Source organism: Solea solea, chromosome 12, assembly GCF_958295425.1.
Source record: "Solea solea chromosome 12, fSolSol10.1, whole genome shotgun sequence".
In the NCBI taxonomy this organism is placed as follows: domain Eukaryota; kingdom Metazoa; phylum Chordata; class Actinopteri; order Pleuronectiformes; family Soleidae; genus Solea; species Solea solea.
The window spans coordinates 12,093,948-12,105,957 of record NC_081145.1 but is presented as its reverse complement, the minus strand read 5'-3'; the positions used below and the strand labels follow the sequence as shown (position 1 = coordinate 12,105,957).

The 12,010-nt window shown below is 42.6% G+C and overlaps 1 protein-coding gene across 2 annotated transcripts in view; it reads left to right on the top strand.

The window, feature by feature from the left end:
* Positions 1 to 4,317: 4,317 nt before the first annotated feature.
* Positions 4,318 to 12,010, top strand: part of reln (reelin) — an 80,224-nt gene continuing 72,531 nt past the window's right edge. For both annotated transcript variants that reach the window (XM_058644896.1, XM_058644895.1), the window contains exon 1: positions 4,318 to 4,854. In XM_058644896.1, coding sequence (XP_058500879.1) covers positions 4,602 to 4,854 — 253 coding nt within the window. In that variant the 5' untranslated portion in view covers positions 4,318 to 4,601. The remainder of the gene's footprint in view (positions 4,855 to 12,010) is intronic.

Here is a 12,010-nt window from a genome sequence, read left to right as displayed (position 1 = left end):
GATCTCTAAAATGTTTTTGTAGTTTTCCATGTAAACTCTTCTCCCCAATCCTGACCAGTCTCATCCTGTCTAGTGTATGAGTAGTAAGTCTTTGATGCTAACCCTGTCCTATCCATGCTTCGTTCATTGTTGATGCTGCCCAGCAGGTGATAGAGTTGCCACTTTGACCATCGTGGAAAACTGTCTAGAGCATTGAACGTGGTCTATTCAAATCCCCTTTTTCCCAACCTCCCTGCAGGAAAAAAAAATCCCCCATGAACTCCCACACAGTCGCATAATGTTGGTCTCTCAGTTTCAGAAAGGGCCATAGGGCCAAAGGACTAACAGCTGGGAGCTGAGGCCTGTTCTCCACTGTTACCAGTGGAGAACTGCTGGCAATAAGTCAGAACAGAGCAACAGAAGGACCACTGAGCAACTCCTGACTCATAAACCCTCTGTGGACAAGGGGAAAACCTTGCCTTGACTGTTTCTCTGGCAAAGGTAAAGTACGCTACATTTGGCAGTAGGCCTCTAGTGGAGGAAATTCACTATGAAATGTTGAAAACTGAAAAATGTTGTAAGACTGTTGAACTCACTGGGTGTCACGCTTCTTTATTGTTTGACAGAGAGATTGTGGTTTTGATTTAAAAATATAAAAGACAACACTGTTGTATCAGTTGTACATTATATTCTTAATTACCTTTTGTGTGACACAGTTCTTGAACCTGTTCACCAATTACTTTTGACATGATATTTTATCATCCTACATTTGTTTATTCATATAAACCCATCTGCTGGCTTAAATACAGTTGTTGAATTTCTTTATATAAAGGTGAGATTAGTCCCGTCTTACACCTGATGCAAAGCTGCACAAATAGTGCTAGTTTCCAATCAGCGTCTCCGCTCCACCGACTACAACTATGTGAGCAGAGGTACTTGGTGGCTCTGAGCACAGCTAACGTGACACATTATAATGCCAGGTGTAAAGGAGGCCTACTGTATGTGTCATCTTAAATGTGTGTGCTCCTGCCTTATCGACTTGCTTGCGCTTGTTCCTAACTCCAAACTTCCATTTGGCACAAGTTCCATAAACCTTTCTTTTTAAATAATGATTTCAGCTCAGAGTTTTTGATTTTTAGGTGCACCTGGCTTTTAAAGGGAATGACAAACAAAACTCTGATTAGCTTAACTGATGTTGTGTCTAAAACACACCTATGAATAATGCAGACACTAAATATAACCCCTTTTGCGCCTTGCACCTTACTTTATGCCAAGGTTATGCACATAATGTCAATAGCAAAATTAGACACACCCTAATGCGCTTACACCACATGCTTTAGACCATGCATTTTAGATAATCTAATTAGGGCCCTTAAGTTTAACTCAAGCCAGAGCTGGAAAGTTGAGAGGGTCTGCATTTATTTTCAGCAAATTCTCCAACTGTAACCTTAGTATGCCACATACAGTTGGAAAGCTATCAAAGCTGCACAAAAGGAATTAAGCTCTTTAAGCAGTCTCGGTGGTGATTTAGATTAATTAAAAGTGTTTGATTAAGCTAATGAGGAACAGGAAGGTGGCTGTAGACATGAGTGAGAGGAACAGCAAAGGAGACCTTGGATAACCTCTGACCTCATTCTCCAAACTCGGCAGACTGTACCACCTAACTGACCTCATGGAACAACTGGAGAGGACACACATGGTCTACAAAAAGTTATTGCTTTTACTTGTACCATGAACTTTTTCTTACTCCACTTTCTTTTATTCTTTATGTCCCCACACCAGCGAATACAGAGGCAGTTCAGGTGTAACGTTTTCAGATTGTCCATTCATCTGTCCAATCACTTCTTGAGGGTATACCATACGAATTTGGCACAAATGTTTACTTGGACTCAAGGATGTCCGGATAAGATTTTGGTGATGACAGGTCAAAGCCACCGTGACCTCACAAATAGCTTGAGAATATCCTTTCATATTTGGCAAAAATGATAACTTGGACTCCTGGTTTCAAGTGGCCGAAGGTAAAACGGCCCAGGTGATGGTGGCCCAGAAATAGTCTCAACAACAAATACAACCTTACATGAGAACACACCTGGAGCTGCTGTCACTCCTTCCACATCACTCTATCTTCTGCTCCAATGTTGTGTTGACCCATGTGCAACAGTAGCAGCAGAGAACAGGTCACTTTACTACTGAGACTTCTGTGTGAGGAATGTTGCTTTCTCATGTCGGCAAATGTGATGACTTACCCCTTTAAAACTCTGGCAAAGACTTGCTGTACGTGGTGCCCATGAGAAACTAAAACACTAAAACTTATCACATGATCTAAGTGGATTGCAAGAGGCTGTAAAAATGATGAGGAGAGCACTGATAAGTCATTCTGCATTTGTGACAAAATTCTAAAAACCACCACCTGTTACAGTAGGTGTCTTCAGGCTCTCTCTCTCTCTCTCTCTCTCTCTCTCTCTCTCTCTCTCTCTCTCTCTCTCTCTCTCTCTCTCTCTCTCTCTCTCTCTCTCTCTCTCTCTCTCTCTCTCTCTCTCTCTCTCTCTCTCTCTCTCTCCCTCCCTCCCTCTCTCTCTCTCTCTCTCTCTCTCTCTCTCTCTCTCTCTCTCTCTCTCTCTCTCTCTCTCTCCCTCTCCCTCTTACACACACACACACACACACTGCACACGCAGTGTCTCACAAGCACTTGTACTAATGTATTAATGACCACTGAGTAATTAAGGTTCAGTGTCAAGTACAACATGGGTCATGGCGGGTAGAATCTGATTGCAGCATTTTTTTCAGTTGTAAGTATATGTATAGCGCAGAGAGGCCACAGAGAGAAACAGAAATGTTAACTGTAAAAGTTGCCTAATATTTTCCTTTTTTTTTTTCGTCCCGCCCCCTTGGACGTCTGTACTTCTATGTGGATAAACACATTGACTAGAACTGGCCCGGGAGCAGCAGCTGGCCTGGCAGGTAAATAACTTCACTTGAGTCAAGTATAAATCTTTCTTCACATCAAAGTGAAGACACTCAAGAAATATGCAAAGATGCAGTATATGCATTGTATGTGTGAACACTGTGCACATGCATTAACCTTTTTGTGTATCTGCTTATGTGTGGGTGTGAATGTATCAGTGGTTCAGGTTGTGAAAGCATTCTGGCCATGATGGCCTGGCTGTGTGCTCCTGCTGTGGGTCACTCAGGCTGCTTGGACATGATGCAGCTGACTGTGTGTGTGTGTGTGTGAGAGAGAGGGAGAGAGAGAGTGAGTGCAGCTTGCTGGCTTGGGAGTGTTTATATCTGTAATAGGCACTTAACCACACAAACCCAGCAGGCAGCTAAAGAGACCAGAAGAGATACTCAGTGGTGTTAACAGCAAGTTCCTCCCTTTACTGTGATAATTTAATGCAGTTTTTCTCTTTGGCCTTGTACCATGGAAGGTATTGTATAACCTGTGAGAACATTAGGGTATTTGTGATACACTTGGAAAATCTTTTTTAAATCTTTTTGTATCCATAAGATCTGCTGAAAGACTGGATGTAAAATGAGCTAGTAAGATGGGGGGTGTGTATTGGAGAAATACTTATCCATCATTTTTGGTGAGCAAGGACTCACAGGGAGAGCTGGAAGTATTTTGAGTGCTGTCTTTAGTGTAGTGGTGAATTAATCTAGAGCGGAGTGTGGTGCACAATGCTGTGACATGTGGAAAAAAGTTGGATAATTCTGTGGAAATGGAGATTCCAATGGAAAACCATTGAAAAAGCAACAGAAGAGAAGAAGAAAAACAAATGTGAGTACTGCTGAAGACAAGAGGAGAGACTTGGAGGTACAGGATTGGAAAAAGAGGGAGATCAGTGAAAGAGGGGAGGGGGTCTAAGGGGGAGAGCAGCAGGAAGAGAAGATCCGTAGAGGGAGGGAGAAAGGAGGTGTGATAGTGGGTGGTAGAGGAGGAGACAGTCTGGTGGATGGGCAGAAAGACAAAGGAAAGAGAGGAGAGTGAAAGGGATCTGTCAGAGGGCTGGTTAGGGATGAAGTGACTAATAGATGCACAGAGATAAGACACCCAAGGTCTCTGGAGAGAGATACAAGAGTGCAATATGGAATAACATAGTTGTTTAGTGAGAAAAAGAGAGATGGAGGATGAAATCTAAGAAAAAAGGCAGAGTGATAGACAGGCAGAGAGAAGAGGGAGGAGAGAAGAGCTGGATGAGAGAGAGGGAGGCCGTCTCATAGAGTGTATACAGCATGCGTGGAGCTGGTGCTAGAGCGAAAGACAGACAGAGAGAGGGAAGGAGGGAGGGTGGGAGGAGAGATGGAAACAGAGGGAGGGGTGAGGTATTTAAACACCAGAGCAGGACAGCAGAGGCAAAGCTCTGAACTCCCCGAGAGTGAAGGTAGGACAGGGAGAAGGAGCAGAAGAACAGATCAGTTTCAGTTTTTCCTCACTTACACTCATAAATTTCACACATAAAAATAGACAGACGCACGCAAACTCTCACGCACTTTTGGACTTTCAACTCATCTGTGGACTCCAAGGGCTGTCCGCTGGAACTCTACCTTCCTTGCTCCCACTCATTACTCTCCTCACCACTACACCTACATCCACTCCTTAGTCCCTCGCCGGGTGGGGGCAGATGGCCATGGTGCGGGCCTCTCTCGGGGCTGCCTTAGGCTGTGCCCTGCTGGTCCTAGTCTTGGGGAGCAGCAGTATGGATTTCGGGGCACCCCCAGCAAGCTTCTACCCCCGTTTCAACCCCTTCTTCTTCCTGTGCACCCACCACGGTGAACTGGAGGGCACTGGGGTGGCAGAAGGTGCGGGAGAGGTGCTCCTCACCCTTCAAATTGTGGGCAGCCCTACTGCTTACACTCCTGGACAGGAGTACCAAGGTGAGCACACCCCCTATGATGTCCACTTTTTTAACAGCATACATGGGAGCATTTGCTCTATTGTTTCAGCATTTTGTATTTTCAATTATAATGAGTAAAATAAGAAAAGTATTTTAAATTGATTGGTTTTTAATTTTCACTGGCTGTGAAAATACAAGTTAACTTTTTTTTTTAAAAAAGCTTTGCTTTTGTAAAACCACTTCCTTTTGAAATTGTAAATGTTGTTGATCACTAAATCATGCAAAATGTGCTATTATGCATATTATACAGTGTACCAAAGATATTAACCCAACGCAAGAATTATTCTTCTTATTTAGTTTCTTATTTAGTTTCACACATAATACACTGCTGTGGAGGGGCTGTGCAGTTTGTGTGGGGTAGTTGTTGTAGGAAACCAGCATTTATGTAACTAATAAGTAGTGATGCTGAGTGGGACTCCTGTTCAGTGCTGTGAGCAGCTTTGGTGTTTTACTGAGCTGTGATCCTGTGCGTAGGTGGCTTCGCCACAGGACTAACAGTGAGATCCCTCCAACTGAAAGAGTGTGAGAAAACTGCAAGTGCGAATGGACAAACAGAGCGCCACAGAACAAGATTCTTAGACTGATAGAAATGAAGATCGGTAAATCACACTTTGAGTGTAAACAGAAGTGAAGATTATCGTCCTTTTTCCCCACACTGATGTGCTGGCACCTGGTCTTGGAAAAAAGATCCCCTCTGACTTCTTAAGCTGTGTCACCATTGCTCAGTCACTCACTCTCGCCGCTCAGATGACACTGGGGACAGTGACCCGTACAGACCATCACAGACCCACTGAGGTCACATTCCCATGCAGCGAGCTCAAAAAGTTGAACATATATACAATTAATATATGTTACTGATTACATGTAGTTCCCTAAATACACGCATGTTGTGTACATAGCCCATATATGTTCTTAACCCAGTTTTTGTTGTCTTACTAATAACACCAGTCTTGTGACGTTAACAACTACATCCCATTATCATGGCCAGTGATTGCAAAAGAGGACATGTGCAGGCAGTTAAATTGTATCGCGAAAAATGAGAAGGCCATGAAAACAGAGCAGGGAAGAAGAGAAGTGTGGAAGAATCAGTATTATCCTCTGTCTAAAAAACAGTCCAGATCAACCCTTCAGCGAAGAACCTTTTAACAAGGGCTGGGCTTGTACAGAGAGATTTGAATAACTAGCTGGTGGATGGGAGGGATAGAGCACTAAGAGAGGTTTAAATAATTAGCATTAGAAATGTGGTGGATTGGGAGGAGGGAGAGATTTAAATAGGGCCATGGCTGGGATCGGATGGAGTAGGGGGAGATTTAAATGATGATGAGAGGATTGAGCTGATAAGATACCAGCAGCAGGGTTTGCACGGAAAAAAAAATTACATTGTTCCAAGCTGCTCACTTTTTTCCCATCCTCTGTTGTGGCACATGATGGCAGCTCATTGTTGAATTTGTTTGACTTTATTGGGGATAAATGCAAGTGAAAAAGTGAAACAGGGCTGTCCGTGTGTGGACAGTTTGCATCCTTTCCGCCTCTCTCTTCCTCTCACCATTTACTGGTTCCATCCATGCTTACAAGTCTGTACGACGGCCCCTACCCTGCTCATTTTGACAGAATGGTGTGGTTTGAGGGCAACAGACTTGGATGTAGCTGTATCTCTATCTGCCGGCTTTGGTAAAAATAATGTGAGAGAAAGATAAAAAAAAAAAGGGAAAACGGCATATTAGATATTCTGGTAAAATATTCTACAAATTTTGTTTTTCAGAATGTTTCTTTTAATTGGTCAGTTGTTTTTTTTCTCTCATTGCTTTTCTATGTGCCTGCAGGGCTATAGTTTTGGATTACATTCAGTTTAATCTTCTAAAAGCAATGTGTGATCAAACCGCTGAATGTGCTGCATTTGGAAATGGTGGGCGAGAGCATTAGAGATACTAGTGGTGGGGTTGAAGGGCTGTAGAAAAGAAAACTGAAGAAAACAAGAAGAAGACTAATGTTTTAACTTGAGGGAGTAGAAGATTGAAAAATAAGAGAGGCAAAATGACCTCTTATAAAAGAGATGGGAGATAAGTGTCTCAGAGAACCACCTCAACATTTGGTACTGAGCATGAGTGTGTGTGTGACCAGTTTATCGCTCAGTAATTGGGTTTCTGACCTGACCTCACTGCCTCTCACTCCTCTGTTGCTTTTGAATCACACGGCCATGTGTGGGCAGCACACTGTGCCCTGTGTTTTGTAGTTGTGATTACTGTGTTTAGCTATGAGAAGTGACCAAGAGAGATTGTGTCACTGCTGTTTGAAATCGTTGAGAGGGTGGGTGTACTGGCAGGGTCATAGTGGACTAAATGAAAACAGAAATCCTGTAGTGATAGTCTGAACTGCTGCGAAAAATAGAGAGGGGAGAAATGAAAAGGTTTGTGGAGTTTAGTGTGGCTGCATTCAGACTCTAGGGTCAAATCTTGTACAAGACAAATGGAAAACAAGCGTCACTGACATACTGCCCACATATAGCCTTATCTTTCAGAGGATAGAAACGGAAAGATGCAAGGTTACTATGGGATTTCAGCCTGTTGAAAAAATCAAATGACCCATTTGAACCACTTTTGCTAAACTCTGGAGGCAGTTCTTTATTGTGATAATGTCTAAGCATTTCTCTATTCATTTTGACCTCTTTTAACACTGCTCTGGAAATGCGATATATTCTCTATACAGCAACCACATGTTTATTTAGGAAGTAACATCAGACAACCCAAGCCAGAACCCTGTTTCTACCAGTTAATCAAATTGCTGTTTTTCGTTCCTGACTCTTTTTTTTGTCCTCCTGCACTGGAAACCCTGCATGTTCAGTCTCACAGATGAACAACAGGGCTCAAGAGGGGATGGTGACACAGCAGTGCGAGAACAGGAAGAGGCTAAATTCCTCTTAACAGACTGTTTTAGTATCAGAAAATATGGCCTTTCCCGTAAGCACTGGATTCAAATCATGAGTAGAGGGGACACCATTCCTATGTGTTATGCAGTCAGATTAGAAAGCACAATGGAAAACATTGGTGAGGGAATGGAATAGCAGTGTAGTGTCCTCTGCAAGTCATTGGAGAATAGCTGACAAAATGGAGGTGCATAAGCAGAAATGGGCCAGAGAGATTGATTGAATAGCTCTGAATGTCATAGAATTTCTACAGTTTGTGTTTGTCAATTTCATTCCATTTTTGTGTTAATGCTTTACCCTTTAATGAAAGCCAAGGTTGTGTTTATCATGCCAGTGATTTCAAGCACAGCACATGTTTGGATAGAGCACACTGTTTTGTCTTGTGTCAATTACAGTGTTGTATGAAAAATGTTGTGTATTTGCACACAATGTAAGGTTTTTGTTAACGCTTCCATGTACAGAGTTATTGATGTCATTGAATGAGCCATTCACTCAAGTCCCTGCTGAGGCATGCAGGTTCAGGTTGGAAGCATAGCTGTCCCTGTCACCACATTCATTGTTCCTCTGCAGTATTGAAAATGAAGCAATGCTCAATGGGAGTCAGCAGTGTGTCTGCCACAATAGAAAAACAGAAGGCGAAACAGAGGTGGAAGGGAAAGTGACAGAGGGTAGAACAAGACACCTGCTTACAGAACTAGTTTGACAGTACTGGCTGAAATGGCCATTGCTCATCTGCCGATAGTCTCTACAGCATTCCCTGCACCATGGATCTTTTCATGTGCAAATTATTATAAATTAGGACGCGTTAGAAACAATTAACATTTCAAGGAGATTTGGACATTGCCACAAAGTGAAATTCTAAATGGCAACTTGGAGATAAATTCATCTTCACAAAATGCCATCAAGTTCACCCATAGATCAAACAGCAGCTTGGTTCTTGCAAGGGGAAACATTCTATTATCTATAATGTAAAGTTGGTCAGTTGTTAGTTGTGGGAGTTGATCTGTGAGTGTGCAACTGAAGTCCGTAATGTTGGAAGTGAAGGTCAAAGACTCGATGCCCCAGTAAAGCTGGAGAAAAGCTGATATTAACTGATCAAACACCAGGTCATATCAGTAAAGCCACAGCCAGATGTCACGTTAACACATGGCTCATCTTAAAGTCTTCACAAAAGGTGCTGAGAGTCATCTTTGTCTTAAGCTTGAATGCCATTATTGCATCAATCTATTGTGATTTATGCAGCCCATTAGATGTCATCATCACCTTCTGCACCACTTAACCTCTTCACGTCTGCTTTCTGACCTCTGACCATCTCTTGTAAGTCCTGCATTGCTTGGAGGTCTGTTACAGTGATTCGTTTTGGCTGGTGTCCCTTCTCTTCCTTTCCAACAGTCCCGTGCTCCTACTGTTTGTCTCTGTGTCAGCTGTAGTGTTTTACATTTGTCGATTTTAAAAGGAAAGAACACATTTAAGTATTTCTTGCGGAGCAGCAAGCATCGGTCAGTGAACCATCAAAAGACTGGCCTACTTTTTAATGAGATGGCCTTTTTAAAGGAGAAGAAAGGTGAGTAGAGGGGGGCTAGGGGCTAATGGTTTAATAGGACTCTTTTATGAGTAAAGGAAATGCAACATGCCGATAGCACTCACACTTTCAAATGGTCCAAATCCATGCATTCATTAGCTTTCCGGCTCTTCAGCCTCTCTGTCTCCCGCTGCTTTGTCTGAATAGGTCATTTCACTGAGTGGAGGGAAGTGTGTCAAGTGTATTACTGTTTGTGACGGCTTGCTGGGTGTGTTTGGATGTTCTGTCTTTGTGGTCATTGAATGATGAACCATTTTAAAGAGCATTGTATTCACTGATATATGCCAGTTTCCTTTATATAAGGGAGCAGATGGGCGAGAAATGAGAATGGAGATTCATTGGGAATCTTTCCTTTGTCACACATGCATGCTTGGCCATGCAAACAGCACTCAGTTCTTAGTAGGTGATCCATCATCACATGAACACATGTCAGATGTTCCACTTGCTAAACACAAATGTTCTGATCAGCGGGCTATTACAATTATTTGTGTCAGTGTTACAACAGAACATGAAATGATAACTTGTATAGGGGTGGGTATTTTTCTCTTTTCAGGTGCTAAATGGCCGTGTCAAGTTGATGCTACCGGAACATGTTTCAGCTATTATAAATCACCCTTGAAACCTATGACAAAGTGTCAGTGACAGACATATCTTCTGTCTTTACAATTGTATTTCCCCATGAAGCCTCAGTGAGCCACGAAGAGCTCTAGAGAATTTGAGGACATGATAGTTGAGATGGGCCAGATGCCACGTATATGCTACATTTATGGAAAATTGATTTCCTGCATCGGAGCACAGTAAATCGACTCGAATAACAGTGACATTGTAAGCCTTTGCCAGGTTGGTGCCAGATGATGGCAGAATGGAATTAGGTGTGGTAGAAAGAGCTAAATATGAAGGCAGTGAGTGGATCTCTGCCAGGCAGGAGTTGTGTGTCTGTGCCAGCCTTTTCTGGAGAAGTGGCAAGTAGCTATGAGTTAATTTTCCAGCCAAAACAAAAATGCTCGTAACAAGCAAACATGAGTAGTGTTTTCAGTATGTTTTCTGAGTTGGTAGACGAGTGGGCATTTATATTTTCACAATGTTGGAGTGTGTGCTTGCCTGTTGTGGGTTTGCCTGATATGAAGTGCCTCTCTGTTGATAATGCAAGCTTGGGGGTGCAGATGTTTGACTCCAAATGCCTTATACCCCATTCCCACAGGTCAACTCCCTGGTGTAATTATTTGTCTGCTGTATTTTGATGCACAAATTGCAGCACAACGCTACAACACACATTCATCCTCCATCCATTATCATGGCCAAAATGTTTGTAGTGATCCTTACTTTTAACTTGGGACAGTTCTTAATATTATTTATTTTATTTTTAAACAATTGATTTAAAGAAAGACTAAAATAAAAGATGCAAAGTAGTTACCACCATAATATTAACACCATGGTTATGGTGTACGTTTTTCCTCTCCCCACTTGTTTTTTTACTGTCACGTCCATGACGTCACCATTCACACATGGGTGAAAATACACCTCAGGGCAGACCAACCACTTTTAGGAGCTTCTCAAGGGTTTTCCGTGCGGAGGTTTAAATTTTAGAGGTACAACCCTGAGCACAACTTTAGCAACATGTAAACCAACCAAGAAATATAGTGACGTTATGAGTTTTTCCTTGCCTGCAGTGAAACATGATTTGCTTGTGTTCGTGCTGTTACTTGCTCTCATTTCTGTTGTGACTGAAGATGAAGTATGATGTGGAAGGAGGATTTCATTTATTGTACATACATCAGTCTCTATGGTAAATCATAGTGAAAAACCAAGCCCACACAGCACACTCTAGACCCTGAGGGCGAGGATGAATTTGAACTCCACTGTATTTGTTGCCTAAGTTTTCCAAAAGAAAACACAAGGGATGCACCCTACACAGTTTATATGAATAGTTATTTTATTGGCATGCTGCACCCCTCACTGTATGTGTCTACTTTTAAAGCACAAACAGGTTGTAAACATAATTTTTTTTTCTTTTAATTTTCAGAAATTGCAAACACCAGCACTGCATTTGATATTTAGAGTTAAGTATATCTATGCAAACTCAGTGTTCTTATCACAATCTACCTCATAACAAAGAGCCACTGTTCATTGTCTTTAACGAGTACCACGTGGCTCTAAGCCGGATTTTGAATACTGATGGATCCTTTTAAAATCTTTCTTTCCTCCTCTCTATCCTTTCTGCTGAACGTGTTGTTCTTTTGGGGTGGTTTCCCAGCCGCTGTTGATTGGTGTGTCAGTTTTGCCAATGGCCTCTTCCTTCGAGAGAATGGAGGTCCTGTCGGAGGATTGTGAACCTCCTCCTCCTCCCTCTTCTCGTGCTTTGGATTCTCCTACTGGCAGCTTCATTGAGAGAGCTGTAATCCCTGCTTGGGGGCCAGTGTGTCGTCTGTGCTGATAGCATTCAGAAGGCTTGTAGCACTCTAATGGATCCACTACAGAAGAGATGGTTTGGTGCAACTGGCTGGATGCTGAGCATACAGCACGTGGCACAGGCGGATTAGCTCCATCCCCATCAACCCCCATTCAGCACCAGCTTCTTTCGAACAGCGAGACCCACTCTGCCCAGAGAGACACAACAGGCTGGCAGAGGCA